Below are 25,507 nucleotides of genomic sequence, written 5' to 3' on the forward strand. Positions count from 1 at the left end.
AAGACCCAGGGGAAGGACAACACCATAAAGCACTACAGTTTAGTCACTATGGTAACCTGCAAAGTATTTTTGCAGAGCTGTTCTCACAGCTCCCACATGTACAATCAAAACAAATATGCTAAACATTAAAATTTAAAGAGAATTGGTCATTTTATTTGTTGTATTAACACATTTAATAGTGTCATTGTACATAATGTGAAATTTATGTTAAATCCATATAATATTATACAGTCAAGGCCATCTATTTTTGTTTATTTATGACTGTGGTTTGCAAAGGATGGATAGTATAAAGAAAAATTTCTGATGCTATAATACAAGGTGATGAGAGAGGCTACATGCAAATATAAGGTGTCCTTTTCAAACATATACACATGAAGGTATGCATATATACATATTTGCATACACTGTGCTGTTCAGTCACTAAGTCATGTCCAACTCTTTGTGACCCCATGGACTGTAGTACGCCAGCTTCCCTGTCCTTTACCATGCTATACCATATTTGTATATGTTATCAGATTTTAAAAAATCGTATCGCTTATGTGAGTTCATTTCCATAATGGTACTAAAAGAATTAACTATATTACCCGCTTTAGAAGATAAAATTGTAGATGAATAATGTAGAGTGCTTTCCATTATGAATTTTATCTTTTTTCTCCTTATAATTTTATGTACTTGCCTGCTAATGCAGGAGAGGTAAGAGACACAGGTTCAGTCCCTGGGTCAAGAAGATCCCCTGGAGGAGGAAACAGCAACCCATTCCAGTATTCTTGCCTGGACGATCCTGTGGATAGAGGAACCTGGTGGGCTACACCCCATAGGGCTGCAGAGTTGGACACGAGTGAAGCAACTTAGTACACATATTACCCTCTTTATAAGATAAAATTGTATATGAATAATGCAGAATGTTTCCATTATGAATTTTGTATTTTTTCTCTTTATAATTTTATGTATAAAAATAATTCACTGTGAATTTTGTTAAAAAGAAAAAACACAAAAACCCAAAAATGATGGAAGATGAATTTTGGAGAAAGTTAAAACTTTTCTATTGTACTTAGTTTTCACAAGTATGAAGTCCCGAAGCAATGTGCAACAGGGTCTCACAAAGTAGTAGGTCTTTCATTAAATTTAGAAATAATTGTTACTAGATAATTAAAGAACATGGAAGATTGTTTCTCATCAGAGATATCACTTCTATCCAATGAAATCTTGGTATTTCTCTTGTTGAATCTCCCTGCTCTGTTCTTCAAATTCTACCTCTCTTTCAAGAAGCCCGCCCAGACTCCTCTAGAAGCATAGGATATTTTACTCTTACCATCTATTCTAACCTACTGATGCTATATTAGGTGGCTTGCATATTCTACTCCCTGCATGGCTGTGAGCTCCTTGAGGGCAAAAACCAAGGCCTGGGACATTCTAGACCTGCAGTGTTGACTGCATGCTGCTGCTGCTATTAAGTCGCTTCAGTCGTGTCCGACTCTGTGCGACCCCATAGATGGCAGCCCACCAGGCTCCTCCATCCATGGGATTTTCCAGGAAAGAGTACTGGAGTGGGGTGCCATTGCCTTCTCCTACATACATGCATACAAACAGCCCATTTAGGTACCACTTATTTCCCATTTCTGTACTCTTATTTATGGTATATCATTCTTTAATATTCTCACCCTTCTCAGTAATTTGTGTCTCCTAAAAAACTGAATGTATTTCCCTCTGATGATTTCTTATTTCTACTGACCGTTTATGCCCAGCATAGAGATTTATCTCCTTCTTGTGTCCAGGCACTGCTTCAAATTGCTCTCTAATTACTCCATATGTTCATTCTTCGTATCTAAAGCTAGATCCTAGACAGAAATCATGGGGACTGCTTTTTAAATTTTCAAATATCCTAGTACCAAGCACAAGTATTTTAATCATTAATTATGGTTAAATTAAGGAGCACAAATGTATTTTTCACTCTCTAGAGTCTCATTGTACTCTCAGATATGTTATTAAATTTATAATTCTTTGATTTGTATTTAATGGGTGGATTCGGGAGCATACACACCAACACAATGACTTCAAAATGCTGCTAGAATCACACAATGGCCCAAGGAAACCCTAGGAAAGTGATGAAATGAGTCTTTTTTCTTCATATCCCTACAAGATGACTCAAACTCCTAAACTAGAGATAGTCCTTGATCTTAATTGCCATCCTTATACATATGAAATTAACATCTCAAACTGCCTGCAAGTATCTCTCTGTCCAGACTTCCCTTAGAAGCACAATGAGACTGTTGGAAATGCAAAGAATACATGAGGTTGAAAAATAATAATAAATTAGGTGAGATAGGAATAAAGAACATATAACCCAAAGCATAATTCTTATCTGGTTTTCCACAGAGACTCTCTGGGGGTTAGTGTGAATTGCCTGGGACTAGATCAAGGAGGAGGGTATTTACCTGAGAAGCAACTGACAAAAATATAAAATCTACATGAATGATCATCAACTTAAAAAATAATAAAAGTACCAAAAAATGACTAGAGAACAAAGAAAGGATAAAAGTGCTGAAGTTTTAAGTACATTTATACACTCATTTTGCTTTTGTGAATCTTTACTACAAAATCTTATTCACTCTTCAAAACTAACCATGATTTGACTACAAAGACAGTTATAACTCTAAGCCAATTTTGAGCTAGACCTTTGCATTAAGAAGAAAAAGCAGAATCCAGTATTAAATGCACAGCACACATGAATGAAGAGAGGGTCTAAATGACTACTGAAGTGATATTTTCCCCTACACATATGGCATTGACATCAAGAATTCATAACCACTTGGACCAAGACCTAAAACCAGCTGTAACATGAAATCTGCTAAAGAAGTAAAGAATATTTCTGTATTGCATTAAACTTTGGTATCTTTCCAGAGCTATTATTTTAACAGATACTCATTTAACAAAGCACTGCACTTTGCTATCACTTTTTTCTCTCCAAGGTTAGTTCAAAGTGTAGGACCAAAACCTTACAGAAAGACATAAAGAGGAAGATCTGCATCTCTAATCATCCCAGTCGAAGATCACTTTTCCATACACTGATGTTCACATGAATCAGTACCCCAGCTGACATGTCTTAGATGGATAGAAATACCTAAACTTCATCATTTAAAATACAGATGCCTTAAAAAATGTATAATTCCAGATGAATAGTAATGGCTATTAACCTTACTAATATATATTTGAGTACAGACTGGAAAAGGTGGGAGCCAGCAAATCTTCAATATATTTTCAAGTATGCATAAAGGAACTGGGTAGTTTTTACACATAATAGTGAATTGTCTATATCTTTTTTAAAAAAGAATCTTTGTTTATTGACTTATGGTTGTGCTGGGTCTTCATTGCAGCACGCGCTTTACTCTACCTGCTAGGAGCAAGGGCTACTTTTCCTTGCATTGCACAGGCTTCTCATTCTGGTGGTTTCTCTGGTTGTGGAGCACAGGCTCTGGGGCTGGTGGGTTTCAGTAGTTGCAGTGCCTGGGCTCAGTAGTTGCAGTTCTGCAACTCTAGAACACAGGCTCAACAGTCCTGGTGCACCTGCTTAGTGGCTCTGTGGTATGTGGGATCTTCCCAGATCAGGGATCGAACCCATGTCTCTTGCATTAGCAGGTGGATTCTTTACCACTGAGCTACCAGGGAAGCCCCAGTGAGTTGTCTATATCTGTATAGATAAACCAACATACCTAATAAGGTACACAAGTTTAAAGATAAAAAACCTTTGCGGCTAAAGCAGATATTTCCTACTTAAGAGAAGAAAGAAATTACAGATTATTTGAATCAGTGGTCCAAAAAGTCAAACGTACAAAATAATAGCCATGCTACCACTTCTCTGTGGCTAAAAATCCTGGGGCCTCTAATGAAGCCAAACCAAGGTTGGTAGTCATTTGCTATTGTGACTTTTCCTAGTAGACAATTCAACTTTTCTCACTCAGTTAAGAACTCTAACATTTGCCGCATTTTCAAGCTATTTTAATAACGCATTCATATGGCCATTTCCCCAGGCATTTTACCCTCTTGGGTAGGCAAGAGCATACAGGAAGGGACTTTGGGGTCAGACTGACACAAGGGCACGTGCTGGTTCCACCATTCAAAGCTATGTGGGTCTAAGCAAGTCACTTAACCTTGGTTAAGCATCAGTTTCCTTGTTAGAGAAAAGCATATCATTAACACTGGAGTGGCGGCTGCGTGGTACTTGAGCAACTGTGAGGAGATACCCCACATCCAAGGGCAGAGAAACCCCAGCAAGATGGTAGGCACTGGAGCAGCGGCTGTGTGGTGCTGGAGCAACTTTGAGGAGATGTCCCACATACAAGGGCAAAGGAGAAGCCCCAGCAAGATGGTAGGAGAAGTGAAATCACATTTAGAATCAAACTCCATACCTGCCAGAGATGCTCAGAGGGCTCAAATATACCTTGTGTGCACCAGGACCCAGACACCCACAGAGACTGAGCCAGAACTGTGTTTGAGTGTCTCCTGTGGAGGCACATGTCAGCAGTGGACTGCTGCAGGGGCAGGGGCTCTGGGTGCAGTAGACCTGTGTGTGGCATAAGCCCTCTTGGAGGAGGTCGCCATTAACCCACCATAGAGCCACCAGAACTTACACAGGACTGGGGAAAGAGACTCTTGGAGGGCACAAACAGAATTTTGTGTGCACCAGGACCCAGAAGAAAGGAAGAGTGACCCCACAAGAGACTGACTTAGACTTGCCCATGAGTGCCCAGGGCTGAGGCATGGGTCAGCGATGGCCTGCTGCAGAGTTGGGGGCACTGAGTGTAGCAGTGTGTGCATGGACGTATTGAAGGAGGACATTATCTTCATAACCTCCACCATAGTTTGGCCTCAGGTCAAATAATAGGGAAGGAACACAGCCCTGCCCTTCAATAGAAAATTGGATTAAAGATTTACTGAACATGGCGCTGCCTATCAGAACAGGACCCAGTTTCCCTCTCAGTCACTCTTTCTCATCAGGAAGCTTCCATAAGCCTCTTATCCTTTTTCATCAGAGGGTAGACAGACTGAAATCACAATCACAGAAAACTAACCAATCTGATCACTTGGATCACAGCCTTGTTTGACTCAATGAAACTGTGAGCCATGCTGTGTAGGGCCACCCAAGACGGTTGGGTCATGGTGGAGAGTTCTGACAAAACATGGTCCACTGGAGAAGGGAATGGCAAACCACTTCAGTTGTCTTGCCTTGAGAACCCCATGAACAGGATGAGAAGGCAAAAAGACAGGACATTAAAAGATGAACTCCCCAGGTTGGCAGGTGCTACTGGAGATCAGTGGAGAAATAACTCCAGAAAGAATGAAGAGACAGAGCCAAAACAAAAACAACACCCAGTTGTGGATGTGACTGGTGATGGAAGTAAAGTCCGATGCTGTAAAGAGCAATATTGCATAGGAACCTGGAATGTTAGGTCCATGAATCAAGGCAAATTGGAAGCAGTCAAACAGGAGATGTCAAGAGTGAACATTGGCATTTTAGGAATCAGCACACTAAAATGGATTGGAATGGGTGAATTTAGTTCAGATGACCATTATATCTACTACTGTGGGCAAGAATCCCTAAGAAGAAATGGAGTAGCCATCATAGTCAACAAAAGAGTCCAAAATGCAGTACTTGGATGCAATCTCAAAAATGACAAAATGATCAGTTTGTTTCCAAGGCAAACCACTCAATATCACAGTAATCCAAGTCTATGCCCTGACCAGTAATGCTGAAGAAGCTGAAGTTGAACGGTTCTATGAAGACCTACAAGATATTCTAGAACTAACACCCAAAAAAGATGTCCTTTTCATTACAGGGAACTGGAATGAAAAAGTAGGAAGTCAAGAGCTACCTGGAATAACAGGCAAATTTGGCCTTGGAGAACAGAATGAAGCACAGCAAAGGCTAACAGAGTTTTGCCAAGAGCACTTGTCATAGCAAACACTCTATTCCAACAATACAAGAGAGGACTCTACACATGGACATCACCAGATGGTCAAAATCGAAATGAGATTGATTATATTCTTTGCAGCCGAAGATGGAGAAGTTCTATACAGTCAGCAAAAACAGGCCTGGGAGCTGACTGTGGCTCAGATCATAAATTCCTTATTGCCAAATTCAGACTTAAATTGAAGAAAGTAGGGAAAACCACTAGACCACTCAGGGACGACCCAAATCAAATCCCTTATGATTATACAGTTCAGTTCAGTCACTCAGTCATGTCCGACTCTTTGAGATCCCATGAATTGCAGCACGCCAGGCCTCCCTGTCCATCACCAACTCCTGGTGTTAACTCAGACTCACATCCATCGAGTCAGTGATGCCATCCAGCCATCTCATCCTCTGTTGTCCCCTTCTCCTCCTGCCCCCAATCCCTCCCAGCATCAGAGTCTTTTCCAATGAGTCAACTCTTCACAGGAGGTGGCCAAAGTACTGGAGTTTCAGCTTTAGCATCATTCCTTCCAAAGAACACCCAGGGCTGATCTCCTTCAGAATGGACTGGTTGGATCTCCTTACAGTCCAAGGGACTCTCAAGAGTCTTCTCCAACACCACAGTTCAAAAGCATCAATTCTTTGGCTCTCAGCTTTCTTCACAGTCCAACTCTCACATCCATACATGACCACTGGAAAAACCATAGCCTTGACTAGACGTTACTTTGTTGGCAAAGTAATGTCTCTGCTTTTGAATATGCTGTCTAGGTTGGTCATAACTATTCTTCCAAGGAGTAAGCGTCTTTTAATTTCATGGCTGCAGTCACCATCTGCAGTGATTTTGAAGCCCAGAAAAATAAAGTCTGACACTGTTTCCACTGTTCCCCATCCATTTCCCATGAAGTGATGGGATACAGTAGAAGTGAGAAATAGATTGAAGGGATTAGATCTGATGGACAGAATGCCTGAAGAACTATGGACAGAGATTCATGACATTGTATAGGAGGCAGTGATCAAAACCATCCTCAAGAAAAAGGAGTGCAAAATGGCAAAATGGCTGTCTGAGGAGGTCTTACATATAGCTATAAAAAGAAGAGAAGTGAAAAGCAAAGGAGAAAAGGAAAGCTATACCCATTTGAATGCAGAGTTCCAAAGAATAGCAAGGGGAGATAAGAATGCCTTCCTCAGTGATCCGTGCAAAGAAATAGAAGAAAACAATAGAATGGGAAAGACTAGAGATCTCTTCAAGAAAATTAGAGATACCAAGGAAACTTTTCATGCAAAGATGGATACAATAAAAAACAGAAATGGTACAGACATAACAGAAGCAGAAGATATTAAGAAGAGGTAGCAAGAATACACAGAAGAACTATACAAAAGATCTTCATGACTCAGATAATCACGATGGTGTGATCACTCATCTAGAGCCAGACATCCTGGAATGCAAAGTCAAGTGGGCCTTAGGAAGCATCACTACAAACAAAGCTAGTAGAGGTGATGGAATTCCAGTTGAGTTTTTCAAATCCTGAAAGATGATGCTGTGAAAGTGCTGTACTCAATATGCCAGCAAATTTGGAAAACTCAGCAGTGGCCACAGGACTGGAAAAGGTCAGTTTTCATTCCAATCTCAAAGAAAGGCGATGCCAAAGAATGCTGAAACTACTACACAATTGCATTCATCTCACATGTTAGTAAAGTAATGCTCAAAATTCTCCAAGCCAGGCTTCAACAGTACATGAACCGTGAACTTCCAGGTGTTCAAACTGGTTTTAGAAAAGGCAGAGGAACCAGAGATCAAATTGCCAACATCCGCTGGATCATCAAAAAAGCAAGAGGGTTTCAGAAAAACATCTATTTCTGCTTTATTGACTATGCCAAAGCCTTTGACTGTGTGGATCACACCAAACTGTGGAAAATTCTGAAAGAGATGGGAATAGCAGGCCACATGACCTGCCTTCTGAGAAATCTGTATGCAGGTCAGGAAGCAACAGTTAGAACTGGTGGAACAACTACAGAATGGTTCCAAATAGGAAAAGGAGTGCATCAAGGATGTATATTGTTACCCTGCTTATTTAACTTATATGCAGAGTACATCATGAGAAACGCTGGACTCAAAGAAACACAAGCTGGAATCAAGAATGCCGGGAGAAACATCAATAACCTCAGATATGCAGATGACACCACCCTTACGGCAGAAAGCGAAGAACTAAAGAGCCTCTTGATGAAAGTGAAAGAGGAGAGTGAAAATATTGGCTTAAAATTCAACATTCAGAAAACTAAGATCATGGCATCCAGTCCCATCACTTCATGGGGAATAGATGGGGAAACACTGGAAAAAGTGACAGACTTTATTTTGGGGGGCTCCAAAATCACTGCAGATGGTGACTGCAGCCATGAAATTAAAAGACGCTTACTCCTTGGAAGAAAACTTATGACCAACCTAGACAGCATATTAAAAAGCAGAGACATTACTTTGCCAACAAAGGTTCATCTTGTCAAAGCTATAGTTTTTCCAGTAGTCATGTATGGATGTGAGAGTTGGACTGTGAAGAAAGCTGAGCGCCAAAGAATTGATGCTTTTGAACTGTGGTGTTGGAGAAGACTCTTGAGAGTCCCGTGGACAGCAAGGAGAGCCAACCAGTCCATCCTAAAGAAAATCACTCCTAAATATTCACTGGAAGGACTGATGCTGAAGCTGAAACTCCAATACTTTGGCCTGCTGATGCAAAGAGCTAACTCATTTGAAAAGACCCTGATGCTGGGAAAGTTGAAGGCAGGAGAAGGGGATGACAGAGAATGAGATGGTTGGATGGCATCACCAATTCAATGGACATGAGCTTGAGTAAACTCTCGGAGTTGGTGATAGACAGGGAGGCCTGGTATGCTGTAGTCCATGGGGTCGAAAAGAGTTGGACACAACTGAGCAACTGACCTGAAAATTTGTTCAACTTGGAGACTGCTGCAAAATACCCAACCCAATACCTGCCACACAAGACATTCAATAAATAGTAGATCTTTTGGTATTTACTGGAGAATCAAGGACCGTTTGACCTAAATACTCTTGTAAGTTGTCCCTTCCCCAGTTGTGATGCCATGTCAAACACATACTGAACACAAGGCAGCTAGAGAGGAGGATTTTGTTTGTTTTATTCCAGCTGTCTTATTGCCCTGCCTTTCTTTCATACAAGTACTCTTTCTTTCTGCCCTGTCTCAGCTCAAAAGGCATCTTATCAGTGAGGCATTCTCTGACCACCTTACAAAGATGCAAACTGCCCTAGACAACCACATCCTCCTCATTCTGCTTTTATTTTTATGTCAAACTTCATCTGACAGGTGTGTAGGGTCTTAGTTGTGGCATGTGGCATCTAGTTCTCTGCTCAAGGATCACACCCAAACCCCTGCATTGGGAGTGTGGAGTCTTAGCCACTGGACCACCAGTTAGTACCCTGACCATTTTTTCTATTCACTTATTTATTTGTAGACTATTACTAGAAAGCAGTGGAAACAGTGGCAGATTTCATTTTCTTGAGCTCCAAAATCAATGCAGATGGTGACTGCAGTCATGAAATTAAAAGATGCTTGCTCCTTAGAAGAATAGATATGACAAACTTAGACAGTGTCTTAAAAAACAAAGACATCACTTTGCTGACAAAGGTTCATATAGTCAAAGCTATGTTTTTTCCAGTAGTCATGTATGGATGTAAGAGTTGGACATCAAGAAGGCTGAGCGCTAAAGAACTGATGCTTTTGAACTGTGGTGTTGGAGAAGATTCTTGAGAGTCCCTTGGACTGCAAGGAGATCAAACCAGTCAATCCTAAAGGAAATCAACCCTGAATATTCATTGGAAGGACTGATGCTGAAGCTAAAGCTCCTGATGAGAAGAGCTGACTCACTGGAAAAGACCCTCATGTTGGGAAAGATTAAGGGCAAGAGGAGAAGGGGGCGACAGAGGATGAGATGGTTAGATGGCCTCACTGACTCACTGGACATGAGTTTGAGCAAGCTCCAAGAGATAGAGAAGGACAGAGAAGCCTGGAGTGCTGCAGTTCACAGGGTTGCAAAGAGTCAGACATGATTAAGTGACCAAACAACAACAACTAGAAAGCACGTTCCCTGAGCGCAAGGGCCTTGTCTCATTCACAGCTCTATCTTCCAGGACACTGCCTGACACACACAAGATGTTCTATAAATAGTTATTGAATAAATACTCTTCTGAGAAGAATAAGCTGCCTCCTGCCAGGTAATGACCTGAAAGCAACAATAGACAGGCACTTCTTCCAACCCCTCTTTGGGGTCTCCTTCAAGGAGGGGATCTCTGTGCTCACTTTCAGGCTGAAAATGCAGAATTTGGGGAATGCTGGTCGCTCTGATCTATTTATCACATTGTTATTCACCCTTCTTTTACTTTTCTAAATGCCATCTCTCTTAATTTCAAACTTTTAGGAAAAAGCACTGGGTCTATATTATTTTCTACCACCAATAACTTTTAGGTGCTTAGTAAATGCTTAGAGGTTAGGATTTTTCGCTCTGTGGAAAACACAAAGCCCCCTGAATTTTAGTTTATTAAAGATAATCTTTATACTCTGGAAATAGTACACAGCATGTTTGATGATATTTCCTATGTCTTTGAGATTTATGTTATAAAAATGACACAATAGAACACATGGAAATGACTGCAATTTTAATATTTTACAACAGATTTAAAATAAATTTTTTATTTTTTTGTTACTGTCATTTAAGGTTTTGTGTAAGCTCATCATGGTGACAATAAAAACAATGAATATACCAAGTAATTCAGAAAAAGCATAACTTTACCAGAATTATTTATAATGGCTGCTCCAAATTGCTACTTTCCTATGTATCACATTAAATAATGAACTAAGAAAATATTAATAATCAAAATATACTCATTCAGTGGACTTATTCTCAACTGAAGTATCTTTCTCTAGCAAATAGTATCACCATCAGAGTCAAAACATGTGAACTTTATTTATAAAACTCACAAACTCTATACTTCTTAAAGCTGACTTCACTGGATTGCAATTAAGAGACTATTGACCTTCTGGATGTTGAGTGCACTTGGTTTTAACTTTAAACAATCAACTCTAGGTCAGTCATTGCTTCAAGTCTAGATTTTAATGCGTAATTGAAGATTTCAGATCACATACTCATAAGCTGATTAATTGTGACTGACACAGTCTCTGCTGCTAAAGTCTGGATCAATAGCAAATTTACTCATATTACAAAATTTGTTCATGCAGTGATTTTTTTAAGTGCTATTCTTAAAAAAAAAAAAACAAACAAACAAAAAAAAAAAAACAAAAGAAAACCAATCTGCTTACCCTCAAATGTCCCTTCTGGCTCAGAAAAAAAGCAGTAAATATTTAATAGCCTTTTAAATGTCTAATTCTTTACAAAGTAAGCTGTATTAAATGGTAGAACTCAATGCTTTTAGCCTCATGAATCAACTCTACACTGGTGAGATCTAAATGTGACCAGTAATACTCTTTCCTTTTCAGCTTCTCAAGAAACTTAAACTAAATATACCAGAAAAAAGTAAAACATAAACAAATCCTACATTTTATTTTATTAGAATCACAACCACAATTATTGCAATAGAGCATTATTGATAGGTAGTATGTTAGCTCATAAGCTATAGAAATCGTTTCTAATGAGAAATATGATATTGAATAGTGATAAAAAATATACTTTCAATTTCCTTTTCAATCTATGCTCATTAGCAATAGTGGAGGCTAAATCAAGTAGAAATGAATTTCAATATGCAGGATGAATGAATCAATTTATATTGCAGTTGAAATTCCATGAGATAAACATATATTTACTCTAAGAAGTAAAAAGCTATGTCTTCCACTGTCTGGATAGGAATACCTGAAATTTCATGCTTTGGAGTGCTTTAATTTTTTTTATTTACAAAAAAGTCACACACCCAAAATGCTATTTTAAAATCAAAGAAATCTGTTCGGAATCTCATTTTACTATTTAATAGAGCAGCTGAAAAATGACTTAAAGATGTGGCCATATGGTGTGAAAATCCAGAATCAAGGAAAGAATGAGATACTGTAAACATGTAGAAAGCAATAAGAAGAGGCAACTCTGAGCTCAGTTAATGAAAAGCTGATGATGGAGACTGTCTTTTATTGATGACATTTGAGGACAGTGACTCACTGGTGTTTTCCAAAACATGAATTCTGCATTTCAAGTGTTGGAGAGATTCGGCTACGTCTCTTTGCCTCAGCCTGCAATTGTTTGCACAGAAAGACTCCATAGAATAAATTACTGAACCTTACAGCACAGCTCAATTAACTGAATGAAACAGGGAGAGAAAAGCTCCAATCTGGTACCCACAGAACAGAAACTGGCATCATTTTTACTTAAAGACTGTTCAAGTGGATCTACAGGACATTTAAAAGACAGTCTGAATCTAAGTAATGCCAACAGGAAGATGTGGGAGGCACTCACACTAACACGTTGCCCTCTGCTGACCTTTCCATGGGGAGTTAAGAGTCAGGTGTCTGCATCTGGAGTCACTTTCCTGTGTGCCTTCATGAAGAATTTCAGTGCCTCCACCCTGTTTCTGCAGTCTCATACATACACTGAGCCAGACTTTCTGTTCCCCGGAAGTTCCACATGGTTCCTTCCCTTAAATGTACCTCCTCGGTGTAACTTAACTTCATGCAACAAAATCTCAAGTCTGTTGATGAATGATTAAACCATCTATGCTTAAGAGCTGACTAGTTCTGACATTCTCAGTGCTCTGAATTCAGTTATTTGGACATTAATTCATTTGACAAAGATTTTCTCATGCCAGGCACTGGTATTACCAAGGTGAATGAAATAGTCTCAAAGAGCTCACAGTCTAGCGAGGAAAACATCCTTGCAAACAAAATTAATAACAGAGGAGTTAAATATGCCAGCCAAGGTATGCACAGTTTTCAGAGGGGACTTCCGAATTGGGGAAACACTACAGTTTCTGCTGGGTTATGGTTTACCCAAATCCACAGAGCAATTTTAGATTTAATTTCTTAGGAAACACGTGGATGCTTTGAAGGCATCTGAGACATTTCCCTTGCTTCCTTGAGAGTGAAGTGTGGTCCTTCCTACCCAGCCCTTCCCCTTAATTCCAGCACGTGGGTGGGTGGCAGAGGGAGATCCAAAGGGGACTGCTCTGAGGCTGACTTGCAGACAAAGAACTGAAGACTCTGCCCCTTGGCTCTCGCAAACCACTTGGTGACAAGACAACAATAAAGGAGGAATAATGCTAACAATCATAGGGTTTTGCTTACACATTAACAACCGACTATTGCCCTCAACCATACATGATCCCACAGTCAAATAAGTCAGTAGCTGTGGAAGCTGCGAAAACCACAACTTAAAGGCTGAAAGACCCACATTGTACCAATGGTGTTTCCTTAAAAACAGACGACATCCTAGTCAGTAGCAAGTGCTGAAAACACAAAGAATGACTGAAAGAGAGGAGGGGTGGGTGTGTGAGCAAGCTAAGAGATGTTTGCGAGAGTTGAGAAGAAATCCTGACACACCAACCTGACCCCTCCCCACAAAATCACTGGGTCTCCTTTCAGCCCAAGGCCCCCTCCTGCCTGGGGAATCTGGCCTCATTCCAATGGCAGTGCCCTCGTGTGCTGCATTGAAAATAAAACAAAGGATGCCATTCATCATATTTTTCAACAACTGGTTTCTTTTCTTAGTTTGGAAGAAAAACTTGGCAATCATAAAGCTCGGTTTTTTATTTTTATATATTTTTTTCTTACTGTCAAAATAAACTGAAAAAGAAAAAAAAAAATGCCCAATGTTAAGAAAAGAAAAATACACAAAACCCTTCAGAGCTTAGTCGGCCACACACTGCCATTCGGCTGACACCAAAGCGTGGAATGCAACACTCTTAAGTTCTCCCAACCCAAAGGGCTGGCTGCCTTCTGCTTCTGTAAGATGTGGCTACTTAGGGAAATTCACATAGGCTCCCAGTGTTAACTGTGCTGCATATTTACTTTAATCAAAGTGACATTTCCCAGATGGTGTTATCCAGAAAACCTCGTTTGAAATGAGGAGTATAAGAGAACTCAGTTGTACATTCCAGGGAAAATTGGATACAGGTGTTCCCCCATTTTAAGAAGCCTCAGTTTACAAAACCATAAGACGATGAAACAGATACATGTATGGCATGTGGCCAGCACTCTTACCCCCTTAGAACTGGGTACCTGGTACCTAGAATGGGAACCAGGCAGCCATATGAAGGTGAGAATGAAGAAATGATAACATCACTCCTTTACCGAATGTACCACCCTAACACACCCTGGTGTTAACTCGGAGCCTAACATTTTGTGGTTCCCAGACCCCACCACCACCTCCACTCGGGGTGGGGAAGAGGACAGGTGAGAAAGAAAATGTCTGGAGCAAGAAACCACTCAAAGATATCTCTGAAAATTAGTAGACCAAAAGGATCTCAATGGACATGAGTTTGAGCAAGCTCCGGGAGTTGGTGATGGACAGAGAAGCCTGGTGTGCTGCAGTCTATGGGGTCGCAAAGAGTAGGGCACGACTGAGTGACTGAACTGAACTGAAAGGATTATACTGATTATACATGCCAAGACTCTATGCTGCAAATAGAAGGTTTCCTCCATGGAAAGCGAAGCATAATAATGACATTTACTTTAGTATTTAAACTATTGTGATGTGGGTTCTGAAAGAAACAGCAGGCATCATGCAGCCTATATCCTAACCCAATGGTCTTAGAAGATGTTTCAAAGGAAATGACTCATTGCTCCAGACACTAGAGAGCAATGGGTAAAAATCACAAGCTTGAGAAAGGACAAACCTAAATGCAAATCTGGTCTTGCAACTTATCAACTGTATGACCTCAAGGAAGTCACTTAAGCTCTCTGAGCCTCAGTTTTTTGTTTTTACTCAACTTAGGCATTTCTGGTGCTGCATATCAGAGGACGTATTCATTTGTGACAAGCCTCTGGCCCTGTTTTGAGTGTCACAACTGTGAGTGAGCCATCACAGTTGGGGAGGGTGGGGGCGGTAGTTCCTGGAAGCCATTTCCCTACTGGGAGAGTTGGCAGTAACTTAGCTATGAATGGAAGTGACTATGAACCACATACATGTATCACACTAAATCCTAATTATCCCCAACCCAGCCTCCCTTTAACTTGGTCCAAGTGCCCATGGCCACTCCCAGAACCAGCTACACAATCTGTGGGGCCCAGTGCAATGAAAACTTATTCAGAATTTCAATGACAACAGAACACTAAAACACGCAGAGCACCCTGGGCTACTGCGCAGGCTGGAAGCCCATGAAGCTGACCTGGCCGCTCCAGTATCACCTGTCACGAGGAGACGTTTCAAGAAGTATTATTAGGAAGAGACAGCAGTTTCAATAAACTGTGACTAAAGATCTTATGTTTGCAAGTTTTACAAAATCATACAAGCCCATGAGTTTATGACCAGGGCCTGTCCCAGGCCTCACAAGGGCTTCACACAAGCGTGGGCACTTGCAGTTTAGATTTCATTCGCACAGTGGTATATTTGCCCTGCTAAAACACAGTAGGTGCTCAATAAATACGTGGGAATGAAGCCTTACCCTCAGAGACTGTACAGTCTAGCCAGCAAGCCAAACAAGAGATCAATAAAGCCCTGCTACAACTCAGCATATCAAGTCCGAAAAACAGAATTGTATGAAGTGTGGGGACATGAATTCAAAGTAGAAAAAACAAAAGACTCTACAGTCGGCCAGGAGTTCTGGGGTGCTGGCTGCACAATTCAGATTCACCCTGGTCCTAGCTGCAGTTTTGGCACCATCTGGTGGCAGTTTTCCTCCCTGATTTAAATATCGATGGGCACCACCCTGGGCTTCCCTGACAGCTCAGCTGGTAAAGAATCTACCTGCAACGCAGGAGAGCCGGGTTCAATCCCTGGGTCGGGAAGATCCCCTGGAAAAGGGCATGGCAACCCACTCCAGTATTCTTGCCTGGAGAATCCCCATGGACAGAGGAGCCTGGCAGGGTGCAGTCCATGGGGTCACAAAGAGTTGGACATGACCACGACTAAGCAAAGCACAGTACAGCACAGTGTGGATCACCCTAGGTCCTATGGCCATCTTGGCTCTTTCAGGACAGTGGGAAGATTCCAGGAATCTCCCCATTAACTGTGGCAAGTTTTGTGGCTCAAGCCATGGAAATTCATCTGGAAAAAACCTGGGAATAGGGAGATTCATCCTCTACCTCCTCAGTTGGTGAGGCAGGGATGTACTTAGCAGCAGCACTGGATCAGTCCTACAGAGGAGGCGAAGCCAGTCTAGGGGAGGAAACAGTGAAACTAGATGTTGATGGATCTTCCAGGAGGAGGAAGGAATAAACGGGCAAGAACTCCATATACCATAATTGTGTAAAACACAGATCTGAAAGAAATTTTAAATGAGAAAAGAGTACAGAGGCACTGGAGAGCAGTCTAAGTTCTAGAAGTTTCAGGATTTTGAGGTGGGCCATCCTATGAAACTGCCATGAAAGGGGAAGTTCAACCAACTGGATATACAGTTTCTGAAACTAGAGACAAAAGCTGGCCAGGCCTAGGACAGAGAGGCCTGAAGTCCTGACGATGGGGGTCCCCTGCGCTGTTTAGGGTTAGAGTGGTGGTATAAACCTGTAGAATAGGTATTATGGTGGGAGGAGGCTCCTGATTGACTGGATGGGCTAAAAAGAACTTTGGGGATTTTATTTCTTTACAGTCCTCTATGGGTTTTATTTCTTTACAGTCCTCAAAGGGTTGTTGGGGAAAACCACATAATGGTCCTTGACACTTAGTTGGAATTAAGTGAAAGATAGCACAATTAACCATGTGAAAAGAGTTCACTCAAGACTTCTTTCCTGCATCTTGCTCTTTCATCTTGCTTTTATCCTTATGAAATAGTGGAGTGGATATGCAGGAAGCTGAACTATTAAACATAATTTTAAGGTAGACAGAGAGTGAAAAGTGAAGTCGCTCAGTTGTGTCCAACTCTTTGCGACCCCATGGACTGTAGCCTACCAGGCTCCTCTGTCCATGGGATTTTCCAGGCAAGAATACTGGAGTGGGTTGCCGTTTCCTTCTCCAGGAGATCTTCCCAACCCAGGGATTGAACCCGGGTCTCATAAAAATTCTTTATACTTACTAGAAACAATATAGTTTTATAACAATAGGTCATTTCTAGACTACATCAATCATAGAGATTACTTTCTCCAGAGTAGTTGGTTTCATGAAAACAGAGAAGTTAGGAAACTTCTAAGAAGTTAGGAAATGGTGACTAGTTGCATATGGGGTTTCCTAAGAAAAAGTCAGTAGGATGGTGCACAGAAGGTTTGAGAAAGATGTTTGACTAGGCACCTACCACCAGCTAAAAACCATCATCTATCTGGCAGGTGAAGGAAAGGAAAGACATGCCCTATTAAAAGATTGAAAAGATTTTAATTCTTTAAATAATATTAGTCTACATTTTTAATGGTGCAATAAGCTACTATAAGAAAGACATTCACTGGAAAACTCCATCCAGTGATTTACCATATTTCCCATCCTTACCCCAATTCAATACTTGGCTTTCCATTAGCTGAAAGAAAAGCAAGACCGTCAGAGGAAACACAGAATGTGACAACAAGAAAACGATGAAATTCAGAGACTACAATGCGAATGAGAAGGCGAGTAATCATCAACAAGCTGTTTGCATCAGGAACTACAGATCCACACTGAGTATCTTCTGCCTTCTCCTTTCCTTCCATTTGGTCTGTTGATAGTTTGTTTCTGACAAGATCCAGTCAGGAAGACGGAAATCACACTAAGTATTTCAAAAGAAATAACACTGAAATTTTGGGGAACAGTTGTTGGAGAACTAAAAGAGCTAAGAGAGAATCTGGTACCAGACACCTAAGGAACTGCAGGAAGCACCAGGCCCTGAGGCTGGAGGAACATGGGAGGAGGCAGTGTACTTGGAGCCTAGAGGCTTAGAGAGGCCTTGCAGACGAGCTGGGGCTCAGCCACTGCTGGAACTTCTGAGGGGCCTGATGAGGCCAGTTCCGAAAGTACCAAGAAAAAAAGCTAGAGCCTGGAACCAAGAGCCATTGTATCAGGTCAAGAGCCACTGCTGTGGTGGGGCTGCCAGAAACCGCAAGGAAGCAGCAAGAGCAAGCCCCTATGCTTCTTTAGCCCTGCAGCCTCGCGTCTGGCTCCGGGGAACCAGCTAGCAAAGAAGAAAGGCGGTGTGCAGGGTCCTGGCAGCATAAGCAGTGCAGGGAATGGTCGGTGTGGGCTGAGAGACAACAGCTGAACCGTACACACACCATGCATTTAAAAAGAGAAACTCATCGCATAGTTAGGTCTCTGATGCATATCTTAACTCACAATAAACTAATTTGCCCCAAAATACTGTAAATAGGGCAAAAGAAGTGACAGAGTAATCCAACATCAGGCTGAGTTCAACCAGAGCCATGCTCACCAGGACCTTTCCGTGCACCTTAGGGGAGCACTCTCAGAGACTGCTGTTAGTGTCCTAAACGTTCTTACCTATGAAAAATGGGCTCCTGCGAAGCCATGTGCGGGCCTGCTTAAAACAATAAGCTTTTCTAACCCCCAAGCGCGACATACTCCGGGAGCATGGTCTGGATGCTTATCAAACAAGTTCCTGAGCCATTCTCTGAAGTTTCTGGGCAAGTACAAACAACAGAGTCAAATAAATGCCTTTTAAAAGCGAGGCAGTGGAGCACGTACCCTGTCAGTGGGATCTTCATATCCCCACAAAGTAAACAGTAACATGAGAATATTTATACTAAACAAAACTGTATATCAAGTCTGCTTTGGCTCAGCCAGAGGGAATGATAAATTCCTTGCAGATCTCTCATAGAGTGGTCCTTTGTGGTCCACGGACGCCACTTCCAAGACAGTACAAACCAATTACAGAGCAAGGCTTTTCATTATGTTGAGGAATGAAAATATCACCCCCCATTTTGCTTTATTTTACAGTTATGTTTCACTTAGCCCGCCCCTCCACCTTATGTTAAAGACATTTTAACATCGTGGAGTTAAGCCCAAATTCAGGATGGAAACAAATGACATTGCCCCTCACCACCACCAACAAAAGCCCTTATCACCCTCATAGACTAGCTTTTTGCTTTCCTTATCCCTCTTCTAACAAACTAGAAGTTGAAGTGGAAACTGGGGTAGAGTTTATAAAGAGTTTATGAAGTTTATGAAGAGTTAATAAAACGTAAACTCTATTTGTCCACATCAATTCTGTCCCGTTTACAATAGGCACAAGTCATGGGCAAAGTCATCTGGCAGGAGACAGCAGTTAAACAAGCTATGAAGCCACATTCCATACAATGTCCACTTTAAGGTCCAGTGGACAAGATACTGCAGAACATTAGCACAAAGTGTTGGTCTGCTTGTAATAGAGCAATATGAGGAAAAGTTAATATGAATTAGGGTATTTGTTAGTTTGTGTATCTGTAGTTTGGTCAGATTTTCTCAACCCAGTTTGATAATGCTTATCATTATAGATCCAACCAAGCTGCTTCTGTCAGCTTATACATAGAACGAGCTGATGATACCATGTCTGTCCCTACGATAAACCTTCAGCAATTTACAACTGTTTCAGATTTTCTGGAGAAACATGGTGGAGCAAGAAAGAAAGGGAAGACAAAAAGACAATAGAAAAAACAGGGAAATTACAATATGAACAAGAGGTAAGGAGTAAAATTGTCCTGGTTTTGAAAATTATTTGTAACAAAAATAGTAAATTATTGTTTTAAATGGATAGCTGTATCATAGGCCAAATTTAATTAACTCTATTTTAAACCAATGAACTAAGCCTCAAATGTAGTACTTGAGATTATCATAATAGATGAAAAAGGGAAAAACAGGTCTTACATGCTTGTATACTTTAATGGATATTACAAATTTGACAAAATTTTATTTACGAAGTGTGGGGCTAGTGAAATTATCTTATTCAGATTTTTTTTGTTTTAAACTTTTATGAAATTAATATATAATTTTCAATAATTAATTGTAAAATACACATAACATTTACCATATTTAAGTGTGTAGTTCAGTGGCATTAAGTGTTTGTATTACTGTACAATCATCACTACTATCCATCTCCGGAATTTTGCTTTTTTTTGCCTTCAAGAACTGAAACTCTATACACCCATTAAATAGATGTTTGGTTGTAAATAAGCCTTGCTCAAAACCAGCAGTCTGGACTACAGTGATATGAATCTGGAGAGGTTAAGAAGGGAAATGGCAAATGAATCAACTGCTACTACATCCCCAAATGACACAGTGACATCCTGTATTTTTACTCTCAATCACCTGCTTAATGAAAGTGTTAGTCACTCAGTCGTGTCCGACTCTATGCGACCCTATGGTGTGTGGCCCGCCAGGTTCCTCTGTCCATGGAATTCTCCAGGCAGAAGTACTGGAGTGGGTAGCCATTCCCTGCTCTAGGGGATCTTCCCAACCCAGGGATCAGTCCTGGTCTCCTGCATTGTGGGTGGACTCTTTACCATCTGAGCCACCAGGGAAGTCCCACCTACTTAACGGTGATGACCAAAACTGAAGCAAAGCTCCAGGTGAGATCTGGAAAGAGTGCTGATATTTCATTTTTACATTACAGCTTACAAAGTACTTCCATTTAATTCCCCAGAACACAATCTGGGTGGAAACTCTTTTCCCTATTTTACAGGTAATTAAACTATAGCTCCATGAAAGATAACAAGGGCCAGAACCCAAGCCAGAATCTGCTGTCCAGTGCTTGTCCTATTAGGCCACATGGCCTCTGCCAAAGCAAGAGAAAAGCAAGGCATGACTACTTCACAGCTCTCCCAGATCCACTGGGTCTAACTGGAGAGCATCTTCTCTTTTCACCACAGCAACTACACTTCCCTGCATCTGAAAACCACACGTGGTTCATCATTACTCCATCTTTGTTGTATTTATATTGACAGCAAAAAGAAAACACCCAAAAAGTATAATTCTGAAACAAAATTAATGCAATTGCAGTCAAGAGTCAAATGTAAGTCAAAAAAAATATGTTAAGATACAGACTCCCCTGGTGGTCCACTGGTTTTAGAATCTGCCTTCCAATGCAGGGGATGCGGTTTTGATCTCTAGTTGGGGAACTAAGCCCATGGGCTGCAACAGGAAAAGCCCACATGCTGCAACTAGAGAAAGCCTATGCACCGCAACAAAGAGCCCCGCACCACAACTGAAGACCTAGTGCAGCCAATGTACAGATGGGATAGATTACCAGATCCTATGGGCTTCCCAGGTGGCTCAGTGATAAAGAATTTGCCTGCCAGTGCAGGAGACACAAGACACCTGGGTTTGATCCTTGGGTCAGGAAGATCCCCTGGAGGAGGAAATGGCAACCCATTCCAGTATTATTGCCTCTAGAATCCCATGGACAGAGGTGTGTGGTGGGCTAGAGTCCCTTGGGTCTCAAAGAATTGGACACAACTGAGAATGCATGCATGCACTGGATCCTATAAAAAGACTGAGTTCAACCTCTTTTATTTTTAATTAATTAAATTCACATTATGTGCTCTTATTAACCAAAACCACAATTTATTTGCTAAACAAAATCTATGGAAAATTTTATTTCGTTGTGTTTTATAGGTAGAAAAACGCCTTGTACTAAAAAACATAAGCACTAAGGATTTACATAAAATTGCCAGAATTAGCAAGTGGCTTCTTTTAGTTCACAAAAAGGCAACATATTTTGATTTCTTTCAAATAAAATTCTTCCACCAATACCCTTCACTTCACTCAAGAGTAATAAATTCCCTAAACCTTCAGACTTCCATTTAAATTCCAAAAAGGATAAATATAATCCCTTGAAGTCATGCCCAACACCACCATTCCACATCCCCACATAAACATAAAAAAATTAGACAAATCTGGCTTTTGGAATTATCTCCAGAATGAACAGTAGGTCATCCTAAATAAGACAAGAAAGAACAAAAGAACATGATTAGTCTTTTATTTGGTAATTTTAGTTTATAATTCTCCCCATTTAGTTACTTAGTACTTGATTTTTAAAAGTGCACATTAAAATAAAAATGATTACTCAGAAAATGAGAGTTGAATACAGGACTTTGGAATAAAGAGCTCAGGAACACCAAATAAACAGAGTCTATTTTTAGTTTAGTTCATGATAATCAAAGATGATTCCATAACTATGGCCATTTTATCCAGCTCATTCAGGGGGGCTTCTAGTACACCCAAGTGCATGAACTTGATACAGAGGAAGATTTCACAAAGTTTCAGTGATGACTAGAAATATCATAAGGCAATTACAATCTATAAATACCTGTTGCTGTCGTTGGACAGAGAAGGCTTCTAGTTTTCCAATTCATACCTGGAACCAAGCTCTTGGATCTTCTTGTCTTCACATGCCAATAAGAAAAGTTTGCAATGCCTGATATTTTTTTCTTACAATTTCAACGAAACCTTAGATTGGCTCACATGAAAACACCTTCACGTATCTTCCAGAACTCCCCAATACTTTCTCTTATTGCATATTCAGCACAGCTCTTGCACTCTTGGGGTGTAAATCCAATTAACGCTCTCCCTATCGTACCAATTCCTCGATCACTTGCCAATTTTTTAACTTGAGCTTCTATGTAATGAGGAGATACATAATAAAAATGGTCCCCAAGGACACTGTAAGCCATGTATTGAGAGCCTTTGGAGGTTTCTGTAACTTCTTGATCTTCAAAACTCTCTACATTGCAAGCTATCTCAATTTTCCCTTCATGAGGAAAAGCCATCGTTTGGACGCCCTTCAGACCATTCACATTCGAGCCCCGAATGGCACTAGCAATTTCTTTTCCCAGAGCCAAGTCTTGAGAATCTATGGTAACATTGCAGTTCATCACGTATGGGCTAGCGCCGATGCCTGAGTCATTAGAAAAGCATGTTAGTCAAGCAAAGTAAAGCCTCACCTTGAAGATTCTATTCTTTACCCAATTCTCTTCTATTCTATTAACTTTACTTAATTTTATTTTAAAATAATACACAGAAATACTCCTCATTCTCAACTCAAGAATTTTCTAGAAGTCATACATATTTTTTACCAACAGAGTTATCTGAGCTATAAATAGATATTTTTATCTACTCTAAATGTATCTGGATGTTTACTCTAGAATGGTTAAGAAAAGCTCAGACTTTTGAAAATATCAGCAGATATTTCAAAAGGCACGTTTGAAAATTAAATATCAATAGCAGTAAAATGTATTGGCCTTCCATTCATTTCCAAGGCCATCTCCGCAGGGGCTGGAATTCAGTGCCAGGTCTATGGGTCTGGGAGACAGGAATAAATCACACTCTGTATTCATCTCTTCCTCCCCAAACACAGACCTGTCATCACTGAGCTAGGTTAAGATCATATTCGAATGAACCTCAACAGTCTTGGCTAGTAAAGGAGGTCACTAAAAAGTGACAAATAGTCTTGGAATTGGGAAGGACAAAGGGACTCTTGTGTCTCATGATGATGTAGGTTTGGCAGGGCAGGATTTGGAGCACTATGTATACCTTCTTGGTATAACCAGTTGGAGGTATCTCTTTCTTCCATCCTCGGCTTCCCAAGGGACTAGGACTGTCATTGCTATTCCAGAGCCCAGTTACTCTAGAGCATGTTTTACCCTGCCTTGGGGATGATGCAGCTCATATTACATAAATATCCCTGCTCTAATTATAGTTTACATTATAAGATGGACAACTTGGTTAAATTAGCATTGGTATAAAAAGCTTAGGTTTGCAGTTTCCTCATTTTGGGGCAACTTCACATTTCTAAAAGCAAAGTTGACTAGGGATTGATGAGGGATAAAAGGCTGACCTCATCTTCAGCATAAGACACTTTTTTAGCTACTATTTCAACATCATTTTACTGTCATTGCTTTTTCTTACTACTTTCAAACTTACTGCTCACGATGTCAGTATCCAACGAGAGATCCTGTTGAATTCACTCTCCCCTTGACAGCCGTGGTTTGGGGGCTTTGCTGCCTAGCCTGGGTACTCTCATACTAATAGACGTTTTACAGAAAATCAGCACACGGAAACCACATTTCATCTTTTTCCCACACATGTACATAATGAAACATTTCAACTCCCGAGGCTGGGCCTCTTTCTACTGGGAATTCTGCAGGAATGAATCAAATTACAGTATTTCTCCATAATGCTGATTTCATAAAAATTAAATTTCCTAACAGTCAATACATATCTCTCTCAACCTCATACACCAATCACTTACTCTAAATATCTTTGAGAATTATATCAGTTTTAACATTTCACAGAGTACAACTGGAAATTTTTTTTTTTGTCAGTGCTAATGTCATTCATTAATCGAAAGCATCCAAGCATAGTCTCTCTCTCCTCTACCCCTGAACAGGTAGTGTTACAAACAATCCAATTTCCTCGTATCTGATACACATACCCTATTCTGACTCAAGAAGTGGCCTCACCTTTATCACCATTCAAACAAATAGCTAGATCATGCTCAGAGTTTGCTGAAAAGTATGTGTGTGTATATATAAATATACATATATAGAGTTTCATATGGGGGGCGCTTATACTAAGTACTATTCAAAATATCTATTGGGTCTATTGTGCTCTGCTATTCCAGAACTTTGATATGCCTAGCCAATGTTCAGATATTTATATGTAATTTATCAGCTTGGGGGAGCAAGTCACTTTCAAGGCAAGTTCATTCATATGGACCCAGGGCCTCCTGACAATATGGTAGCATGGACCATTTGATCCCTAAATACATGGGACAGGACTTCCTCTAAATCCTCTAGTAGATTGCAAGGCACCTTTTATCCCCATGTGCCCAATAACTGTCCCTTTTGTCACCGAGTTTCTAAAATTGATCATTCTTGCTAATAAATGAATTCATTACCTCAGATAAAAGGTAATGTAAACAATAGTTCACCTAAGATAAATTATTAAATGCATAAGAAATTTAGATGTTAAGTCCAGAGCACAAGAGTGTCACAAAGAATTCACTTGTCCCAACAATGACTTAATCAATTAAAATAAAACTCTACTTAAAAAATTCCTTCAAAAGCATACTTTAAAATTAATTATTTCTTAGAAAAATAAAATTAAACATAAGAAGTAACGTTTATATTCTCTTTTGAATAAAGTAAGAGTAATCACTTATATAGAGAATGATACTTTCTGGTGTATGTCCTTGTTACATGTATTTTAAATTCTTCTATTAAGCTTTAGCTATACAATACTTGATTTTGTTTTACCACTATATCTTATTCAAGCAGTGAATAAACAGAGACAAGTCAATGAAGCTGAGAAGTTTCTGGTCTAAGCAGGTATTAGTTTTCACCCTGAGGGGTTATAAGGCCATGATCCATTTCTGCCTTAGGAAAAAGAAAGAAAGGAAGAAAAAAAAGACAAGAAGAAAGGAAGGAAGGAAAGAAGAAAGAAGGAAGGAAAAAGAGAGAAACTGTTTTCTGCCCAAATGCACACGTTTCTAA

The 25,507-nt window shown here is 40.3% G+C and overlaps 1 protein-coding gene across 2 annotated transcripts in view; it reads right to left on the bottom strand.

The window, feature by feature from the left end:
• Positions 1-21,431: 21,431 nt before the first annotated feature.
• FTCDNL1 (formiminotransferase cyclodeaminase N-terminal like) overlaps positions 21,432-25,507 on the bottom strand; it is a 42,865-nt gene continuing 38,789 nt past the window's right edge. Inside the window, exons 6-7 of one of the 2 annotated variants that reach the window (XM_055573039.1) lie at positions 22,324-22,399; positions 21,432-21,951 (exon numbers count right to left, since the gene is read on the bottom strand). In XM_055573039.1, coding sequence (XP_055429014.1) covers positions 22,353-22,399 — 47 coding nt within the window. In that variant the 3' untranslated portion in view covers positions 21,432-21,951; positions 22,324-22,352. Of the gene's footprint in view, positions 21,952-22,026; positions 22,912-25,507 lie in introns of those variants that run through there. The other variant, XM_055573038.1, reaches the window with a different exon arrangement.

Source organism: Bubalus kerabau, chromosome 3, assembly GCF_029407905.1.
Source record: "Bubalus kerabau isolate K-KA32 ecotype Philippines breed swamp buffalo chromosome 3, PCC_UOA_SB_1v2, whole genome shotgun sequence".
Classification (NCBI taxonomy): domain Eukaryota; kingdom Metazoa; phylum Chordata; class Mammalia; order Artiodactyla; family Bovidae; genus Bubalus; species Bubalus kerabau.